Source organism: Chiloscyllium plagiosum, chromosome 4 (assembly GCF_004010195.1).
Source record: "Chiloscyllium plagiosum isolate BGI_BamShark_2017 chromosome 4, ASM401019v2, whole genome shotgun sequence".
Lineage (NCBI taxonomy): Eukaryota > Metazoa > Chordata > Chondrichthyes > Orectolobiformes > Hemiscylliidae > Chiloscyllium > Chiloscyllium plagiosum.
In genome coordinates this window covers 12,238,813-12,261,625 of record NC_057713.1, presented here as the reverse complement: position 1 = coordinate 12,261,625, position 22,813 = coordinate 12,238,813, and the positions used below count along the sequence as shown (strand labels likewise).

The 22,813-nt window shown below is 40.2% G+C and overlaps 1 protein-coding gene across 6 annotated transcripts in view; it reads right to left on the bottom strand.

Moving 5' to 3' along the window:
* Nucleotides 1-22,813, bottom strand: part of cep192 (centrosomal protein 192) — a 192,995-nt gene that overhangs the window by 44,011 nt on the left and 126,171 nt on the right. For all 6 annotated transcript variants that reach the window (XM_043687705.1, XM_043687704.1, XM_043687702.1 and 3 more), the window contains exons 31-35: nucleotides 19,758-19,848; nucleotides 16,330-16,509; nucleotides 13,839-14,099; nucleotides 10,634-10,755; nucleotides 8,084-8,196 (exon numbers count right to left, since the gene is read on the bottom strand). In XM_043687705.1, coding sequence (XP_043543640.1) covers nucleotides 8,084-8,196; nucleotides 10,634-10,755; nucleotides 13,839-14,099; nucleotides 16,330-16,509; nucleotides 19,758-19,848 — 767 coding nt within the window. The remainder of the gene's footprint in view (nucleotides 1-8,083; nucleotides 8,197-10,633; nucleotides 10,756-13,838; nucleotides 14,100-16,329; nucleotides 16,510-19,757; nucleotides 19,849-22,813) is intronic.

Genomic DNA, 22,813 nt, shown 5'->3' with positions numbered 1-22,813 from the left:
GCTGGGCTGAGGAGTGGCAGATGGGGTTCAACCCTGCCAAGTGTGAGGTTGTCCACTTTGGAAGGACAAATAAGAATGCGGAATACAGGGTTAACGGTAGAGTTCTTAGTAAGGTGGAGGTGCAGAGGGATCTTGGGGTCTATGTTCATAGGTCTTTGGGAGTTGCCACTCAGGTGGATAGAGCTTGTAAGGCGGCCTATGGTGTATTAGCGTTCATTAGCAGAGGGATTGAATTCAAGAGTCGTGAAGTGATGTTGCAACTGTACAGGACTTTGTTTAGGCCACATTTGGAGTACTGTGTGCAGTTCTGCTCGCCTCACTTTAGGAAGAACGTGGAAGCTTTGGAGAGGGTGCAGAGAAGATTTACCAGGATGTTGCCTGGAATGGAGACTAGGTCGTACGAGGAAAGGTTGAGAGTACTAGGCCTTTTCTCATTGGAACGGCGAAGGATGAGGGGTGACTTGATAGAGGTTTATAAGATGATCAGAGGAATAGATAGAGTAGACAGTGAGAAACTTTTTCCCTGGGTACAACAGAGTGTTACAAGGGGACATAAATTTAAGGTGAAGGGTGGAAGGTATAGGGGAGATGTCAGGGGTAGGGTCTTTACCCAGAGAGTGGTGGGGGCATGGAATGCGCTGCCTGTGGGAGTGGCAGAGTCAGAATCATTGGCGAACTTTAAGCGGCAATTGGATAGGTACATGGATGGGTGCTTAAGCTAGGACAAATGTTCGGCACAACATCGTGGGCCGAAGGGCCTGTTCTGTGCTGTATTGTTCTATGTTCTATGTTCTAAACGTTTTTTGGAAATGAAATGGTCAAGGAGAAACTGCTATAAAAAGGGAATTAAAAGCAACATGATCCCTGGGGAAAAAAAGTCGAAAGAACACAAACAAGCCATTTCCTGGGAGAGAGGGGTGATAACACTGCTGCCGAGTGACAAATGGGCAATTAAGACAGCCTACAGAGAGACTATATCCTGAAGGGAATAATTGCAGATCAAGCTGTTTTAAAACAGACAGCTAACCCTGAACAATAACAACGAACAGAGGAGCTACTTCTGATAAGGCAAGTACAGAGACAGTCTTGTAATCAATATTGGGGATGAAAGAATCTAGAGGAAATCATAATGTCACACTGTGGACATGAAACAGAGAAACTGTACAAAATCCAACAATAACTCAGTAGCAGAATATCAAAGAACACGGCACAAGGATCAAACCCTGGATACTTCCAGAGACACTCACTGTTGGTGAGATTGTTGCCAAGTTCCACCATTAATCAGGTAATAGTCAAGCTGAGTTATGGCTTAACGTGCTTACTGGAGGGTTGTTACTTTGGTTGCTACATGCAAAACATTTAAGCATTGCTTCAGTTCTTGATTACCTGAGAGATTTCTGAAAAAGCAGAAGTAAAAGGTAACTTGTGATCTATCCACAATAGTACAATGGAAAACCATGAGATCCTGGAGCACAAGTAGCCAAAAAATATCTGCTCTGTCCATCAATGAGATCATTGGCCGAGTTGATACCCCTCAACTCCACCTTCCTGCCTTTAATCCTGTTGCCCTTGCTGAATAAAACTATGAGAAAGTGAGGACTACAGATGCTGGAGATCAGAGTCAAAATGTGGGGTGCTGGAAAAGCACAGCCGATCAGGCAGCATTCAAAGAGCAGGAGAGTCAATGTTGCAAGCATTAGCTCTTCATCAGGATGCTGCCCGACTGGCTGTGCCTTTGCAGCACCACACTTTTTGATTCTGAATAAAACTGTCAGTCTCAGCCTGGAATATACATAACCAGCTTGGACAGCCCACTCTTGTAAAATTCCATGACCACCTGTTCAGGGAAAAAAAAATCCTCAAATTTAAATGGGTGACCCCTTAATCTGGGATTATGCCGTCTGGTCCTAATCTCTTGCATAAGGGACTACAATCTTTCCATATCTGTGCGGAGCTTCAAGAATCGTGTATGTTTCAATAAGATCATCTCATTTTTTTTTTCTAAACTTCATTGAGTATAGATGCATTCTACTCAACTTCTCATTTTAAAAATTCCTCCATGCCTAGAATCAACCTAGTGAACCTTCTCTGTATTGTTTCCAATGCCACTACATCTTTCCTGAGATAAAGGGTCCAAAACGAGTCACAGCATTCTGGCTGTGGTCGATTGCTTTGTATAGTTTTAGGAGCACTTCCCTATTTTAACAGTCCTTGGTCTTTGGAATAAAGGCCAATGTTCTATTTGCCCTCCCTATTACTCTTGCTGATTCTTGCACCACGACTCCAAAATCTGTGCTGCAGCTTTCTGCAGCCTAATATTCTCTCCTTCCTGAAGCGCATTACCTCATACTTTCCTACATTATATTAAATTTGCTAAGTTTTTGCCCACTCATCCAAATTGTCTATATCCTTCTGTAGACTCAGGTCTTCTTCACCACTGGCTTTCCTGTCTACTTCTGTGTCACCTCTTAATTTGGCAAGTGCACATTCACCTCCCTCATCCAAGACATTAAGATAAATTGGAATAGAATTATGGCCCCAGCACTGATCCCTATGGCATTGTATTAACTCCACAGGTTGCCATCTTGAAAGTACCCTCTTTATCCCAACTTTAGAACATAGAACGTAGAACAGAAGAGGCCCTTCAGCCTTTGATGTTATGCCAGCCTTTTATCCTACTCTAAGATCAGACTAACCCACATACCCTTCATTGTACGATTTTCCAAGTGCCTATCCAAGGGTCACTTAAATGTCCCTAATGTACCGGACTCAACTACCAGCCTGGCAGTGCATTCCATGCACCCACCACTCTCTGCGTAAAGAACCTACCTCTGACATCTCCCCTGAACTCCTCCAATAAGTAGACGAGTATGGATAGAGGATTGGGAGAAAGTATGGGCTGCAGATGGAGATCAGAGTTGAGAGTGTGTTGCTGGAAAAGCACAGCAGGTCAGGCAGCATCCGAGGAGCAGGAGAAGCGACGTTTCGGCCATAAGCCCTTCATCAGGTACGAGGCTTGTGGGCTGGGCACTAAGAGATAAATGGGGTGGGCGGGGGGGTGGCTTAGAACATAAGAGCTGAGAATGCATCTACCTATTGCATTTTCAGTTACCAACCCCCTCCCATTTATCTCAGCACCTTTGGCCCACAAGCCTCATTCCTGACAAAGGGTTTATGCCCAAAACGCCGATTCTCCTGCTTCTTGTATGCTGCCTGACCTGTTGTGCTTTTCCAGCAACACACACTACTCTGGATAGAGGATTGGCCAATTAATACAAGAAAATTACTATTGCCAAATCTGTAAGGTTTTAATATTTAAAGAGTAACACTAACTGTGGTGCAGATCACTCTTTGGTTTGCCCAGGGTTAGAACGCAACTCTTGTCATTCACTCAGCAGGATAATGTACTGCCCACAAAACCATGGTTTCTTATCTTAAGTATGCTTATCAAATGTCTCTAGGAAACGCAAACATTAAATCTACTTGTTTCCCATTATCTATCTCAAAACAGCAACAGTAAATTTGTCGAACAAGATTTCCTTTTGATGAAGCCATGATTTGGCTTGATTTTATTATACATTTCAAAATGTTCTGCTGTTACATCATATATCATAGACACTACATAGTCCTGATGACAGACATCAAGCTAACTGACCTCTAGTTACCCACTTTCGGATTCCCTCCCCTTTTTGTATAAGGGCGCAACATCGGTAGCTTTCCAACCTCCCAAGACCTTTCTCAAATACAAGGCTTATTAGTAGATTACGACTAGTGCATCCACCAACTCTGTAGCTAATAATTTTAAAATCCTATTTTGCAACCAGTCTGCTCCAGGGAAATTGTCAGTCTTTAGAGGAAAAAGTACTCTGGAAATAAGACTAATGATGATTGTGCTTAATCTTTCTGCCCTACCCCATCAAATTGATTATTTAGTATGTATGCTCTCTGCCTGTTGTACATAATTTGTGTACAATTTTTTGGCTTTTAGAATTCTCCCAATTCTCTGGTTTCCTACTAATCTTTGCCATTTTGTATATTTTGCTTTCAATTTGGTACTATCCTCAACTTCCTTAGTTAACCATTGTCAGTTTATTCCCCTCCTACAATAATATTGTTCATGGGGATGTTTCTTTGCTGTGAGTCATGCACAATTAAGCATCTCTGGATGGACACCATCCAGGACAAAGCAGCACAAGCATGTACTCCAATCACGGATGCTCAGTAGCAGCAGTGTGCACTATGAATTTCTGCAGTGCACCTTGCACAAAGATCCTTAGTCAGCACCTTCCAAACCCACAACCACTTCCAGCTGGAAGGACAAGGGCAGCAGATACATGAGGACATGCAAGTTCCCTTCCAAACCACTCATCATCTGAAAAGGATGGCGCTGGATAAGCACAGCATATCAGGAAGCATCCAAAAAGGAGAGTCGACATTTCAGGCATAAGCCCTTCATCAGTATGCTGCCTGACCTGCTGTGCTTTTCCCAGTGGCACCCTTTTCGACTCCAATTCTCTAGCATCTGCAGTGCTTCCTTTCTTCTCCTTGCTAGGTGGGTCAACCTACAACATGTGGACTACAGTGGTTCAAGGTGGTAGCTCACCATCACCTTCTCAAGGGCAACTAGGGATGGGCAATAATAGCTGACAAGTTAGCCATGCCCATGTCCCACAAGTGAATACAAAAACTGAATAAGAGTGCGTTCAAATTTTTATTATCTTGGTGGGTAGTATGGTTGATTATATTAGGGCCTTTGGCCCAACAAGTCCACACCGACCCTCCGAAGTGCACCCACCCAGACCCATTCCCCTACATTTACCCCTGCACCTAACTCTACGGGCAATTTAGCACGGCCAATTCGCCTAACCTGCACATTTTTGGACTGTGGGAGGAAACCAGAGCACCCGGAGGAAACCCACGCAGACACGGGGAGAATGTGCAAACTCCACACAGTCAGTCGCCTGAGGCAGGAATTGAACCCGGGTCTCTGGCACTGTGAGGCAGCAGTGCTAACCACTGTGCCACCGTGCCGCCCACTAATGATGCCGATAGAGGATGGAATTTCTCCTTCGAATGAGGGAATGCCAAGAGTTACGTTCTAACCCTGAGCAAACCATGGAGTGATCTGTATCACAGTCACTGTTACACTTAAAATATTAAAACCGCAGGGATTTGGCAATAGGTAACTTATAAACTTGAAATATACTTCAACAGAGTCCACGTGGATTTGTGGAGAGGAAATTGAACTTGGCAAATCAGTTAATGGTTTTAGAGGTTATACGTTGAGGTAGCCTCTTTGAATTTTCAAAAACATTTGATAAGTTTATCAAAAACATTTTGATAAGACATAAACAGGCAGTATTATCCATATTAAAGACCTCAATAAACCTTGGAAGTACCATGAACTGTAGGAACAGCAGTGCTCAACTTCAAAAGGACACACATCCCCACTGGAATGGATGTACACTTAGTATATGGAACTAATTGCAGGGTGAGTGTTTAAAGTGATAGACTTAGGAGGTTGAGAAGGAGCAATAGAAAAGATAAAATTGCAAAAGGGGTAAAGGAGTAGGTAGACCTAATCAAATCACTAAAGGGTAACACAAGTTGAGAAAGTCATCAAGGTACATAGAATCCTGGGTATTAGAGGCATATAGTATGGAAGCAAGGAAGTTATGGCGAATCTTTAGGAAATAATGATTTGGACCCAAATGATTAGATTAGATCTTAGAATGGATTCCAGTCTGAAAAGCTTCAGTTATGTGGATAAATAACTCAAACCTGGGTGTGTCTCCTTGCAAAGGAAAAAAGGTAACAGATTTAATAAAATTGCTGAAAGCCTTGAGGGATCGGAACAGAACAGCTGGTGTTACAGAACTGTTCACATTGTTGGAAAGGGTAAGAACCTTGGAACTTTTTCAAGGTTCAATGGCAAGAGGAATCATAGAATCCCTACAGTGTGGAAGCAAGCCATTCAACCCAAAGAATCCACACTGATCCTCTGACAGCATCCCAGCAAGACCCACCCCTGTATTCCTGCATTTCTCATGGCCAACTCACCTAACCTGAATATTCCTGGACACTATGGGCAATTTAGCATAACCAATCTACCTAACTGCACATCTTTGGTCTCTGGGATGAAACTGAAGCATCCAGAGGAAATCCACGCAGACACAGGAAGAACATGTAAACTCCACACACAGTCACCCAAGGCTGGAATCGAACCGGCTCCCTGGTGCTGAGGCAGCAGTGCAGCCACAGCTGTGCTGCACTAAATCAGAGGTGACGAGAAACTTTTCTAAGCAAATATGATCATGACTTGGAATACAATGCCTGAAAATGGGACTGATGCAGATTCAATCATGGCTTTTAGAGCGGAATTGGATAATTATCAGAGGACAAAAGAAATTGCAAGAGCATAAACTAAAGATAGAGGAGTGGGACAAGCTTAGGTGTAATTGCAGACAGCCAGGGACAGAACAATACACAGTATTGTATGAAGTAACTACTAAACCTAATTAGGAGACATGGGATCGGGGTATGGTATTTGCGCGATTTGAGGACTAAATTTACAAAAAGGAACATGAATGTTAAGTGTTGGAGAAACTCAGCAGATCTGGAAACATCTGAGGTGAGGGGAAGAGTAAACATTCAACTCTGATAATGGATCTTCAAAGAATCTATTGCCATTGAATATATTTCTTTAGCACTTTGATTTTATTTTAGATCTTTGGCATCCAGAATAATTTGTTGTTAAACGATTGGAACAAATAGAATTTGTGTTGGCAGAAATTTCCAATCCTGCAAGGCACAGTACTCATCTATTTATAATCTGATTGATTTAAGAGCAGGGATCAACTGCCTGATTGAATCAATAGATCTGGATATAGTACAAACATGATCGAGTGGGGAGAGAGGGAGAAGGAATTTGTTAGGAACCTTCAAACAGACAGACAGACAGACAGGTTTGGTGAATCATATATATTAAGAAATTTGACATTATTCACTTTGATAAGAGAAATATAAATGCAGAATAATTTTAAAAGGCTACAGACTGGTACTATGTTCAGAGGGACCTGAATGTCCTGATCAATGAACTGCAGCAAGTTAACATGCAAGTGCAGCAAGCACTTAAGAAAGCAAATAACATTTACAGCTTTTCTTACAAGGGTTTTTATACTAGAATATTCCAGAATCTTTTTTCTTTACCCCCATCCACCCCTTTATAGTCAGGTGTTGGAAAAGCTACACTTGCCTAGGGTTAAGTAGGTTTGGTCTCCTTAACGAAAGGAAAAAAGTATATATGTCGGCAAAGGCCAGCAGCAAAGCTTAAATCAGACTGATTTCTGGGATGGGAATTCATCCAATGAGAGAGAGGAGACCAAGCCTGAACACTTAGAACAATGAGATGTAGGCTTTGCACCCAATATTTATTGCTTATACCTAACTGTGCTTGGGAAGATGATGGTATTAAATGAGAGAAAATTGACAATGGATGCTGGGATCAAAGTTTTTTTTGACTCTATAATTTAGAATGACAGTCACAGGGTAAGGGGTTAGTGATTCAGGAATGGATGTTGTAAAACTTTGGAATTCTCAACACCCAAGGGAAGAACATGCTCCGGTGTTGAAATACTCGAAATAAAAGTGGACAGTATATTTTTCCCTGAATATTAAGTGCCAAGGAATATTGGCATTTAATGAGAAAGAGTCTAAGTACAAGTTCAACCAATAACTTACTCAATGGCAGAGTAGGCTCAAAAAGAGGCATCAGGCCCATTTCTGCTCCTCTGTCTCAATCTTACTTACTGAAGTCTTCAACATGGTCTGAAAAGATTTGGGTCTAGCAGGATTCATCAGGATCCCTAGCATTCCTTGGCTCTGCTACATACCTCAACCAATGTCTGGTGTAAAAATTTGTTGCAACTGACAATATTTATTTTTATGGAACCCAATATTGTCTGAGCTCGAAGTTCCTTTCAAATGTTATCACGTAGTCAAGACAGTACAGTATTTAGGACAGTACAGTCCACTAGCTTGAAAAATCTGCATATTAAATAATTAATAAACAAGCAATTAATACCTTTCTCGAATATCAACTCTTCACCAGGAAATGTTTGATTGAAATTCATCTTTCGAAGTGGACTGTCATTGCAAACTAGATGCTCATGGGCATGTCGATTCCGGCTAAGAGCCCTAAGGTAATGAATTAGAGAGGGGTAGAAAAGAAAAGACAAAAGGGAAGTCATTTAGGTTCATAATCAAAATAACAAATATCTGCAAGACAATTGTCCTAATTTTGTATGTTTGCATTTTAAGTTTAAAATTGCTATCAAATTATTTTTACATTAAGGATACTATTGAACAAAGCACATTGTTAGGGGAGCAAAACACTTCCAAGAAATACAGTTAATAAATGAAGTTGTCTTCAGTTTGCTGTAACTTCAAACTCAAAACAACCTGGTCTCACACACAAACAATCTAGGGTACAAGTAGACCGTGGTCCCTCAAATACAATTATTAAATGGCAGAGTGTATGATGATTTCTCACGATCCCCAATAACCTTTATCCATTGCTTCCAAAAATTAGCCACCTTCATCTGTAAAATTTTCAAACATATCCTTCCTCAAAAAAGCAATGGAAGCAGAGTTCCAGAGACTTGCCCTGTTGAAGAAGGAAGATTTTACCTTATAAGTGCCTTCAATTTGTAAAGCTTTCATTAAAGTGGCTTCCATGTCCAGATATTCCGACAAGATAAAGCATCCTCATCACCTTTACCCAGTGAGGAATGCTCAGTATCTTACATTTTTCAATTAAGTCTCCAGGACAATAAAGTCCAGCAGATAAAAGACCAAGCCTATCCAACCCTGCCTCATAAGAATCTGTCCATTCCAGTATTAGTCCAGTAAAACATTCTCTGAACTGCTTCCAACACAATTTACATCCTTCCTTACATGAACTTAGATGTGGTCTCACCAAGGCTCCAAATAATGGAGCACAGTTTTTTATTCAATTCTCATTGCCATAAATTATAACACTGTATTAACTTCCCTATTATTTGCTGTACCCATAGACTAGCCTTTTGTAATTCATACATTAGCAAATCCAGATCCCTGTGCATTTAGATAAAAAGCTTCTTTTAAAAAAAAAGCTTCCTTCCAAGATGGGCAAATTTCACATTTTCCCACACATTCCATTTTCTGGAATCCTGTCTACTCACTTAACCAAGTTATTTTTCTTTGTAGGCACATTATGTCCTCTTCACAACTCACTTTCTTACCTAGTTTTGTCTCATCAGCAAACTTAGGAACTGCACCTTAGCTCCTTAAGAAGCACATTCTAAAAGGTTGAAGCTCAGCACTGATCCCATGGCATACTACCTGTTACCACTTGGCAGCCAGAAGACCCATTTAAATCCTTGTTTCCTTTTAGATGACCTGAGGTCAGGCTCTGCGGTGCAGTAGACAGTATATTGGACTCCATCTATGCCAGCAAGCTACCTTCTCTACCATGAGTATTTTCCACAATATTGTGCAATCAATCCTTCCAAATGAACATTGCGAGGGGCTTGAGGAAATCCTGCAGGTTGTGGTATGCTGATGCATCTGCTGCCCTTGCACTGAGGTAGAGGTCACATTTTGGAAGATAATCTCAAATGGATCTAGATGAGCTGCAGCAATACACAGCATAGATGACCACCACTGCACATAGGTGGGGAAGGAAGTGAATGCTGAAGGTGGTGGACTGGGTACCAATCAAGTAGACTACTACATCCTGTACAGTGTTGAGCTACTGTGTTGCTCGAGGGCCATCTAGCCAGCTAAGTCAAGAGTATTTCATCACATTCCTGAGTTGTTTTGCAGATGGGAGACAGGAGGCAAGATATTAACTGTAGAATACCTAGACTCTGACATGTCCTCATAACAACAATTCCTGTGGTACCACTTCTCTGGTGATTCTAATTTTCCTGAGCTCCTCCCTCCTTTCATATACAGTTATTTGTGGGATGTTATTTATATTCCCTTTGGTGAAGTCTTAAATTTTTAAAAAACTACTCAATTCATCCATTATTGCCTTGGTTTCCATTAATTCTTCCAGGACCAACGTGCTCAACTTCCTAAAATACTTGGAAAATTATACACTGAAACGCTTACTATCTAAACAAAGAAAACTGGCTGACTCTGTCTGTACTCTAAGCCCAAAAACCATTGTATATCAGTGGACACAATAGAATCCTAGCTGAAACTTCTTGATTGTAGGTCAGATTCACAAATACCAAATATCATTGGAACTACTATCACTGACTTTTTCTAACCTGTGCTGAAAATGTGTTGCTGGAACAGCGCACAGGTCAGGCAGCATCCAGGGAACAGGAGAATCGACGTTTCGGGCATGAGCCCTTAGGAGGTTCATGCCCGAAACGTCGATTCTCCTGTTCCCTGGATGCTGCCTGACCTGCTGCGCTGTTCCAGCAACACATTTTCAGCTCTGATCTCCAGCATCTGCAGACCTCACTTTCTCCTTTTTCTAACCTGTCACAAGCATAAGGAAACAACCAACTAAATATACTGCTTAAATTGAAAAAACATTTAGACATGTATAGGTATATTGAAATTGTAAAATCTCACATACCTTCTTAGTTGCTGCCTTGCCACCTCATCTCCCCAAAAGAAACAAACTCTACAAAGCAATGTTGGATCCGTTTTACAGTCTAGGTATTCTCTTAAATTGGAGTGGCAGGTCACAGTAATTGTCTGAAGAAAAAAAAAATTACATACAGGCACATCAAAACCAAAAGATATGCAACATTAATAAAAAAAATAATTTCCTTCATATTGGCAACATATGATTAAACCTAGAATTACTGACCAGTTCATGCATCATCTGTGGAAAGAGACCATAGTTAATGCTTCAAGTTAAAATCTTAAAACTGCAATAATTTGTTTTTAGTTTGTCCATGGAATATGGACATTGCCCATATGCAGCTAACTATTGTCTAATTGCCCAGAGAGCAGCTAAGTCTTAACCACTGTGGATCTGGAAAAATTTGTAGTCTTGGCCAGGTAAGGATGCCAGATTTCATTCTTGGATTTAAAAAAAAAGACATTAGTGAACCAGATGGATTTTTAAAAAAACATTTTCAGTAGTTACATGGTCACCACTAGTTTTCGTTTTTCCAGATTTTTATTAAAATTTCACCATCTACCATGGGATTCAAATTCACACCCTCTGAATATTAGCCTGAGATTCTGGATTACTAGTCCATTGACATTACCACTATTTCGGTTGGTTACTTAAAAATAGGAAGAGTTGGTAGCAGAGGAAAGAACAAAAAAAAAAGAGTAGTTGCTGACAAGGGTGGTGCTGCCTTTGTCTGCCAAATTAATCTCCATTTGTAGAGAAAATGCAATTCTAGTACTTTAAGTCAACCTGGACCAGCCCAGATCAATAAACAGGACACCTGCCAACAAACAAAGCACCATCCACTCTAAGCCAGTTACTGACATTTCCTTTGGAGATTTTACTCTCTACTACTAACCTCCTCTCATTCCATTCCCACCTTTGAGGTCCATTTACAGGACTTTCCATGCTAATCCCACTATTTGAGCTATTCCTGCACTCCAGGACCAACTCTCTTGTTTGTTTCCCCCCCCATACGACTGCATACCACTTCTCCCAAATAATCATCCAATGGTTTCTTGAACTCTTACAAGTGAACTTGCTTTTGCCACATTGTTAAGCATTGCATTCACTGGGATTACCTACATCCTTGCTTTGTTTGCACATCACTTTAAATCAGTACCTCTTGTTCTGGGATTGTCCAGAGAACCTTTTTTGACCAAGGCTATATGTTGGGAGTTCCAGTGTTTAGGCACCTCCTCCTACTCCAGGGAAGACTGAAAAATTATGGCAGGTGCCCTCACAATTTCATTTTTCTTAGATGCACCTCATCTGGTTTCAGCGCCTTGTCAACTGTGTCAACTATCTAAAGACTTCATCCTTATTAATTTTAGCTCCCTCTCAATGACAGTTTCCTCCTCTGAAATCCATGCTATGGACAACATCTTCCTATTTGGTAAAGACAGATGCAAAGTATTCATTTAACACTTCAGTCATGCCCCAGCTCTATGTAGAAAATTTCTTTTTTGGCCTCTGATCAGCCCCAATCCTCCTATAACCACTCTTACTATTTATATGCCTACGGATGACGACTTTGGGATTGCCTTTTATGTTAACTGCTAGTCTTTTCTGTTTCTCTTTGCTGCTATTATTTGCATTTCTCACCTACCTCTAAACTGTCTGTATTTTTGTTAGTTTTCAATTGTATTTTCCATCTTAATCCTGGCATAAGCACACCTTTCCTTCCTAATGCTAATTCCTACCTCCTTCAGCATTCATGGAACGGTGGATTCATTCTGTCAACCTTTTCCATTAGAGGGAATGTATCTTGACTGTACACAAACCATTTGCACCTTGAAGGTGACCGATTGTACAGATCAATTTTTCGCAACATTATCTTCTTATTCCAAATCAATCCTGTTTAGCTCTGCTTTTGCCCCATTAATCAAACTTATTTCTAAGTCCAAATTAATTCTTGAGATTATAGCAAGTATGGTGCATATTAGCCTAATAAATCACTATTTATATAGCATTTCACAAGGTAAACTTGACTAAGACATGTAAACTGTCTTTATTTGTCTGTATAATCTTAACCATATATGAGAGTACTCAATACTTTTCTGGCCATTACTGTCTTCATTGCTTTCCTTTAGTTATGTTATGCCTTCAGCAGGAAACAATGCTCTGAATGAGCTGACCGAAAAAAGTATTAGCTATGCAGAAAAATTACTAACTTCATCCAAGAAGATTGAAGCTCAGACCTTTCTGCAGTCAAATGTGAACAGTCAAGTCCTTGCATGGAGGCCATCTTATGGTCTCCAAAGCAGCCAAAATTCAAGTAATAAGACAGAATACAGCTAAAACTATTTCAGTAAAGTTTTAAGGGCTAAGATTGAAGGTTGAACTTTAAAAAGCACGCACAGCTGTTAGATAATGTTTACAGAATGAAAGAAAATTTCCCTCTTTCAGCTAGTTGTACATTCATATACAAAGGGAACTACTTCTATCCACAATGTAAATTCCTCAAAAACAGGCTGCTTCTAATTTTGATAATGAAGTCAAGCAATCCTCTTTCAATGATGATGCTTGTGACAGTTCAAAATCAAAATATAAAATGTGAAAAATAAAGTACTGGATAAAAAAAAAAGAGTTCCAAAATAAAAGCCTTAAATCACAATTAGGATTGTGTGTTACAGTCTGAGAGAGCCTGCATTTTTAGGGTAACTTGGCATCTGCAATGCTACAGTTACCTGCCCAAATAGCTAAAAGAAAACAATTATACTGAAAATCATTGCAACTATCTGGGATAGTCAACAGTTAACCAAACTCATTATTATTAGATATATTCTCAACTGTAATTTGATCCTAAGTTCAAAAGCTCAAATAAATTTGAAGAGCTATCCCCTGAAGTTTTGAAAAAAAATTTGAAAAACAATTACGATCCCCCTTCAAGTACTGAATGGATGAATTCCAGTGGTATGCCTTACATTTATCACACTCTGAAAAAGTCACTGGACTCAACATCACCTCCGCTTTCTCTCCAGATACTCCTGGAAATTTGTTTGTTTCAGATTTTCAGCACCCGTAGTTAGTTTTATTTATTTGGTCTCTAGATTTATTTAAAATGGTTTTTGTGAAAACTCTGCAATGACCTCATTAGTTACATGAATTACAACTTATAGTAAAGAACAACCTTCTTAATTCATAACTATCTTACCTCTTGAGTCCGTTCCTTGAGAACAAATTGTGCTGGAGAAACATGTACAGCATTGGTGGTCATAAAAGTCGTCATGTGAAAATCTGAGAAACAAGCTGCCTGAACATACGCAGCCCGAGAGCCTGTATTTCTCATACGGAAAGTTAGTTGGGTCACTCTGTCAGGTGTGATACCATTTAAATTCATTACATAACCATCTGATTGTTTATCAACATCTTCCAATATAATGTTACTTGTTCCTCCATAGCCTGAAAGCGGAATCTGGAAAACAGTTTTAAAAATATTATAATATTTTAGATAGCTTGGATACAAAGCACAATCAAATTTCAACTTATCACTTACTGAATCAACTGTACAATTGCAACGTTGTCCTTTTTGGGCCACATGATATAATGCAGACAATAGTTATGATTCAAAAGGTCATTTACTAAGCTCAAGTTACAATTAGGTAATTCAAATCAGCTTAGCGAACTGTTACAACGATTGCTTTGTTCACATATGCTAACATACTTATTTCTAGTTCATGCTGCTTCTTTTAAAATCCTCAGCAAAAGGAGTTCAGAAATGGATTAAGTAGAATTGCTAAAGAGGTGACCAAGATTACGGTCAATACCACTCACTAGAGGATCGAACTGATGATGAAAATAAATTCATAGTTACAGTTTTAAGAACTCTAGTCAGAATAAATCAAAATGATTTACCATGGGAAGAGAGCTGGGATCAAAGTTTTTGAAAAGTTAACAACTATTAAACTATTCCTCCGCTACATTGATGACTGCATCGGCTCCATCTCATGCTCCAGCAAGGAGGTTGAACAGTTCATCAACTTCACCAACACACTCCATCCCGACCTTAAATTCACCTGAACCATCTCTGACACCTCCCTCCACTTTCTGGACCTTTCCACCTCCATTAATGACAACTGACTTGACACTGACTTTTTTTTTTAAAACAAACCCACCGACTCCCATAGTGACCTGGATTACACCTCTTCCCACCCTACCTCCTGCAAAAATGCCACCCCCGTATTCCTAATTCCTCCACCGTATCTGCTCCCAGGAGGACTAGCTCCACCACAGAACACACCAGATGGCCTCCTTCTTTAGAGACCGCAATTTCCCTTCCCACGTGGTTGAAGATGCCCTTCAACGTATCTCATCCACATCCCGCACCTCCGCCCTCAAACTTCACCCCTAGAACCATAACAAGGGCAGAACCCCTGGTCCTCACTTACCACCCTATAAACCTTCACAAACTGCATCATCCAACGACATTTGCACAACCTCCAAACAGACCCCACCAAAGAGATATATTTCCCTCCCCACCGCTTTCCGCAAAAACCATTCCCTCCCCCGACTACCTGGTCAGGTCCATGCCTCCAACAACCCATCCACCCGTCCTGGCACCGTCCCCTGCCAATGCAAGAATTGCAAAACCTGTGCCCACACCACCTCCCTCACCTCCCTCCAAGGCCCCAAAGATGCCTTCCACAGCCAAAGTTTCAACTGCACATCCACCAATGTCATTTATTGTATCCATTGCTCCTGATGCTCTTCTCTACATTGTGGAGACCAGCCGCCTCCTCGCAGAGCGCTTTAGGGAACATGTCCGGGACACCCGCACCAATCAACCCCACTGCCCCACGGCCCAACATTTCAACTCCCTTCAGAGGGCCTTCAGGTCCTGCGCCTCACCGACACTCCCTCACCACCCGACACCTGGAGGAAGAACGCCTCATCTTCTGCTTCGGAACACTTCAACCCCAGGGCATCAGCAGTTTCCTCATTTCCCCTCTCCCCACCTTACCCCAGTTCCTAACTTCCAGCTCAGCACAGTCTTCATGACCTGTCCTACCTGCCAATCTCTCTACCCACCTATCCACTCCCCCCAACCTCTGACCTATCACCTTCATCCTCACCTCCATCCACCCATTGTACTCTTTGCAACCTTCTCCCCAGCCCCAGCACCCTGGAGGCTCCCTGCCTCCATTCCTGATAAATGTCTGAAATGTCGATTTTCTTGCTCCCTGGATGCTGCGTGACTTACTGTGCTTTTCCAGCACCACTCTAATCTAAACCATTAAATAGAACTCAACAATATTGCATTAACATCTCACTTATAGGGAAAGGTCTCTACAGCCTCTCTGCCTGATCATTCAAAAAGAAAAACATTTTGAGAGGTCACTTTGCAGCTTGTAGGTAAAATACTGTAAGATAACACCTTAGAGGTATTGTATGCTATGCCATTTAAAAGATCAAGGAAATGTCTCTAGTTTTACTGTGTTGAGTAGTATTTTCACCTCTTTCAAGGTCAAGATCTTGTGGGGGTTTGACAGCTTGCCACATGCAGTTTTCAATGGCCTTGAAGAGAAACTAATTAAAAGGCAACATGCACCTTTCAAATGGAAAGGCCAAATTTAAGTGGCAGAACAGATCTGTTTTACAACATTAATTACAATTTATTTCAAGCAAACAAACAATCATATACATACAGTGAATTTTACTCCTGGTTGACCCGAATGCATTCCAGATTGCTTAATTTCAAGCCTTGCCAACATGCAAGCAACCCGTGTAGGTGCAAACAAAAGATGAACACAGACATCTTCTTTCGGGCAAATCATCAACTCCCGACTACCACTTCGTCTTTCTTCAGGACCAAAAGTGCTCTGTAACTATAAAGGTTAGTTATTAAAATTTTGATTTCAAAAATTAGAGAATGCCTTGACTAATAGCAAGTTTTGAGAAGATTTTTAGCTCAGGTTGAAGTTCTGGATGCAGGTTTGCTAGCTGAGCTAGGAGGTTCATTTTCAAACATTTGTCACTAGGTAACATCTTCAGTGAGCCTCAGAATGAAACACTGGTGGCGTAGCCCGCTTTCTATTTATAGGTTTGAGTTTCCTTGGGTTGACGATGTCATTTCCTTTTCTTTTTCTCAGGGGTGGTAAATGGGATCCAAATCAACGGGTTTGTTGATAGAGTTCCAGTTGGAATGCCATGCTTCTAGGCATTCTCGCACGCATCTCTATTTGGCTTGTTCTAGGATGGATGTGTTGTCCCAGAAGTGGTGTCCTTCCTCATCTGTATGTAAGAATACTAGGGAGAGTGGGTCATGTCTTTTTGTGGCTAGTTGATGTTCATGCATCCTGGTGGCTAGTTTTCTGCCTGTCCAATGTAGTATTTGTTACCAGTTCTTGCAAGTTATTTTGCGAGTGACATTAGTATAATTCCTATATACCTATGCAATGTATTCAATGTACCCAATGAACACAGTCTGCCAATTTCTGAGCAACAAACCTGAACAAGCAGACAAAACACATCCAGAATCCCTAGCCACTCTCCCCTACAAAGGCATCTTGGAAATGACCTGCCAGACTACTCAGACCCCTTGGCATCATGGTAGCTCACAAACCCACCAACACAAACAGCAGCTAATGAACTTGAAAGACCCTATACAGACTACAAGCAAAACTAATGTCATCTACAAAATACCTTGCAAGAACTGTGACAAACACTGCATTGGGCAAACAGGCAGAAAGCTAGCCACCAGGATACATGAACATCAACTAGCCACAAAATGACATGACCCTCTCTCACTAATATCCTTACATACAGATAATGAAGGACACAACTTTGACTAACAACACATCCATCCTAGGACAAACCAAACAGAGAGAAACACGAGAATTCCTAGAAGCATGGCATTCCAACTGGAACTCTTATCAACGTTCAGTGACTTGGATCACATTTATCCCTCCCGGAGGGAAAGGACAGGAAATGACATCACCACAGGAAATGACATCACCAACCCAAGAAAAAACAAACATATAAATAGAAAGCGGGCGACACCACCAGTGCTTCATTTGGAGACTCACTTAAAGATGTCACCTAGTATGGTGATGAAACATCTGAAAACGAACATTCCAGCTCAGCAAGCAAACCTACATCTAGTGCCTTGACTAATATTTTCTAAATTACAGGACGACTGCTGTATCTGTGGAATAGTTTTCTATCATTTCAATTACCCACAATTTACTGCAGCTCGAACATATTACAGGGAATGTTCCAAAACCAGGGGGCTGCCCAGAAGGTAAATTTCCCATTTAAATGAATAGGTTTACTCCTAAGGTCTCAGGCTTTCACGGTAGGTCTTGGAACATATCCACTACGGGGACAGGGGAACTACTGTACAAACAAATCAAAAATGTCAGGATTAAGTCACTTAAGTCACAAAATATACCTTTTAAAAATCATTGCAAAATCAAGTGTTCAAATGTTAAGAAACTAGGCTGCTTTTATAGCAACATCGATTGCTTGCTCCAACATATTTATTCATAAAACCAAACCAACGGAGAACACCTAAACTGTGAGGCAGTCTTTGATCAGCCTGCATTAATTTCAGAAATTTCAGATAATAAATTGCAATTGTACCAGTCATTGCTTCCATTCTGCAAATGGGTAAACTTTTAAAAGCAAAGATCAGTGTTGCACTGGGAAGGTGATGACATAACTGAAAACAGGCATAGCGCAGTGATTCAGAAACTCAGACTAAACGTCCTGAAGACATGAATTCAAATCCCTTTGAAACAACTGGTGGAATTTAAATCTGATTAAAAAGTCTGGAATATAAAGTTGGTCTTAATAACGGTAACCACAATAGCTATTGTTGATAAAAAGTGAAGGCCTTTAATGAAGTAATCTGCTAGCCTTAGTCAGTACAGCTTACATGTGACTACAGTCCCATAGCCACCAAGTTTGGAGTGGGCAACAAATACTGCCCTTGCCTGTGAGACCCATGAGTATAAAATAACCTTGTTCACTTTCATCGTTAACAGACAATCCAAAGCACATAGACAGATGTACTAACAGGTCATTAAAATCAACTTTAAATAAAGATGGGCTACAGTATGACCAAAAACAACCTACTCTCTTGGAGCAAAGGCCAAGATACACAAGAGCAAAGAATAAAGAACAAAAGCATGGGAGCAGAGGTAGTCTATAAAACCATTGAGTCTGCTTCAATGAGAATATGACCAGTCTGATAATACTCAACTCTGCTTTCCCCATAATCCCAGATTCATTTTTGTGATTACTTCATTTACTTATTCAAGAATGAAAAGAATCCCACAAGTTCACTACCCCAGAAGAAATTCCTCCTTCCAGTTATTCCATGATTATGCTATCTTGTCATCAACACCCAACAAGGGGGAGAAAAAAAGCAATCTTTCTGCATTTATCTTTTCAAGTCCTTCAACAAACTTTTATATTTCAGTATGGTTATCACTCATAACTCTAAACTCAGACGAGTATCAGCCCAAACTACTCAATCTTTCGTCATAGGTCTGCCCATATCCAAAATCACGACTGACCTTCTCAGGACTGCCTCCAAAGCAATTAAATTTACTGTGATAAGGAGCCCAAAATTGTTCACATATTCTAGATACAGTCTGACAAGTGTCTTGCATAGTTTGAGGATGATAACCATATTTTAATACTCCATTCCCTTTGAAATAAAGGTTAACATGCCATTTGCTTTCTCTGTTACGTAATGGATTTGGACGTCGGCTTTTGTGATTCACGGTCAAGGAATTCCAAATCCCTCTGTTCTGTACTTTTCTGCTGTCCGTCTATTTAAACAACATTCAACTCCTCGATTCTTTCTGCCAAAGTATAAGCTTACATTTCCCCACAATATAATCCACCTGCCAATTTATTCCCAATTGCTTAACTCATCTCTATCCCTCTGCAGACTGTATTGTGTCAACTGCCAATGTGGCTGTAGTACTTATACTTTCCTCATCCATGTCTGTGACATATTATGGAAGCAAAAACCAAGTTGTGAAGCCATTAGAAATTCTTCTTGCTGGAACAAAAATTCCTGGAGGTGTCCATATGCAGGTCACATGTTAATGCAATATTTTACCTGAAAGCAGTCTTGATCTTGACCTTTGATCAACAGTCGTAACTGTTGTACAACAGATGAAGAATTATTTCTGAGAATTAGCTTCTGTTGACTGTAAGACAAAAAGAAAAGCGTAAATATTTTAAGTTGGTTGGAATATTTTATGAATAAACCGTTAAGGGATAAGTACAAGCTGGTACACAGAAACTTCACAATTAGCCATGCGTTGGAGATGTAGGAGTTTTAAAAAAAAAAAATCCATTTTGTCGTGGGACGTGGGCATCACTAGCTGGCCAACAGTCAGAGTTACATGAACAAAACAGTTTAATGCAATGGTTGACAAAACAGCTGCCTTATGCCACAAGGACAAATGATTGCCTTGCAGAAGAATTTCACAAGTTAACTGCTGTGTCTTCAAACAGACAGTCAATGCAAAATGTGACAAGGAACACGGAAGCTACTTTTGATAAGGCAGTAAGCGACAAACTTGATAGCTCCAGTGTAGGACTCGATAGTTTGATGAAAGAATCTAAATAATAATCAATGATGTCACATCAAAAACATGAAAGAGAGAACAGTGTATAAGAATTCAACTCCAGAAATCTTCAAAGGCAGAACTCTGGAGAAGAACACTGCACAAAGAACAAACCATAGCCATCCAGAGATATACACTGATAGAATTAAGCTAAATTTACAGCTACCATTAATTGAATAAAAACCAAGTTGGACTGTGAGTCCTACCTTGCTTGAGGGGCTTAATTTTGGTTGCTACATGCAATGAAGTTTAAATTATCAGTTTATTATTTTAATGTTTGAGACTTCTTAATGAATAGCTGAATTAAAACTAGCTTGTGGAAAATGTACCCACAAGACAGTGGGTGGAAAAAAGAGCAAGGCATTTAGTATCAAATTTATCATGTTGATTTCTTCCTAATGAGTGTACTCTGGAGGAGCAACTGACATCAACATTTCAGCTAAAGAGATGAAGGTAACAGAGTCAGAGTCATATACTATGGAAACTAACGCAGGTTCCGATTTGTAATGAATAGTGTATCTTATGGCAAGCAGCAAATAAATGAACTCTCTATTTACTGAAACTATTAAAGCCATGTCCATTTACAGACCCTACTTTTAAAACGTGTGTTCCCTTTTGCTGCAGTTTGGAGACATGTGTAACTGAAACTACTACACTTTATTGCCTTTGAAAGATAGTGAAGTCCAAGTCAGTTGCAGAACTGACAGGTGGCAGGATTACCAATCATCTCTATTCTGGTCAGGAAGAGTGGTGTTATTGTGGACTGTCTACAAGGTATGTAGGTATTGCTACCATGATAAATATTTATTGTCCATTCCTAAAAGTATCAAAAAGAAATGTGGTCAAGAGCCAACCTTGTGAGCCAATGAGTTGCAGTTTGGTGTTCAGTCAGGTTGCTGTTGTTTCTATCTTTTCCTCAGCTTAGATGTAACAGCTGCAACTTTTGGATTGCAGTAATTGATTTCAGCATTAAGTGACAGATTGCAGTTGCTGATAGAGACTAGACATATGAACTTAAAACAACCTCAAGCGTCATATTGTCAACACTGATAGCAATATAGCAACATCAATGCAGCATGACATTTGTTTTAGCCATCAATATTAGGAGGACAAAACTACTTACAGGTATGAAGTCAATTAATTTAGAAACAAGGTTATGTTCTGCAAGTCTTTTTGGCAGATTCACTTTTCTGTCACTTTAGATTATCTAATAGAACATATCCACTTTGATACCAGAACTGAGCCTTACTTTCAATGATTTCCAAGTCAAATAGTGCGTGAAGTCCTCAGGCTTGTTGACAATGTCACACTAAAAAAGATTTTATACCAAGAAAAACCTGTAATGGGAAATGGACAGATGTTCTCTGGTTTATAAAGAGTTTGGTTTTATCATCTGGATCACAGTAACAAATTGAAGGGCCTGTGCTGTTCCTTTCTATGTTCTATATGCTGCCATTCCACAACTGCAGAATTAATTATAGACAAGAAATGTCTTTTCCAGTAATTTCAGGATTGAAGTATGTATCATGGTAATTTACAGCTAACGTATTTGCTATGTCCAATGCGGCAAATAAATTGAACTACCATATAACAGCTGCTACCAGACAGCAGCCACACTAGCATGGGAACTTATGACTAATGAAAGAGTTTCAAAAATACTTAAATTTAACAGGCAGAAATAGATTTATGGTTTAGTATTTCTTTGACAAAATCAGTTCGTCAAAACTTTATACATCTTGTACTTGTCAGGACAGAAATGCACAATTAAGAAAATCTTTGGAAACAAAGCAACAATTTGTACAGCATAAAAAGGTGGTAGTGGTGATGGCTCAAAGACAGTTGTCATGGAGATGTAGCAGGGAATGTTAGCTGTCTGATAGATTCAAACTAGGTAGGTCGACTCCAATTAAGGGTTGGCTGCAGGATGCAGAGATTGTCCGTCTTTGCTGCATTTGTTTTCCACTGGAGAAACAGCTACATGTGGACATATTCCTCTTGCCTACAAAGAACAGAGGCCTATGCGTGGATAAACACTGTGCCTAACTGATACTTAATTAGTTCCAGTGCAATTCTTTTGTCGCAAAGCTAGTCCCTTTTTTTTCTATAAGCTGTTACTTGGCTCAAGGAGACTCTGTCCTTGATTTTTTTTCAGTGGGGTAATAAACCAGGCCAGGCTCCAATCAGTCTTGATTGGTACCGAGACGGATAGGATTTTGAGAGGTCTTTTGTTTATATGTAAGCAGATGACATTTCAGGCCAAAGTGGTCACATTTTAGAAGTGACCTGTATAATGAAAGGGGAACGATCCGCTCTGTAGCTGAGCAGTTTAGTTCAGTCCAGAACTGGTTGGGAGTTCAACAGTGAGTTTGTGGAAACAAAGTCTCTTTCTCTCTCTCCCCTTTTAACTTCAACCTGTAAGCACCTGTTTCATTCATTTATACTGGTTTTTAAGGAGGTTTGCTCGTTAAAACTGATGTGTGTATTCAGAACGGCATAATTAAGTCTAGTTTGGATAGACCGGAGTTCTCTCGGGATTCTTCAC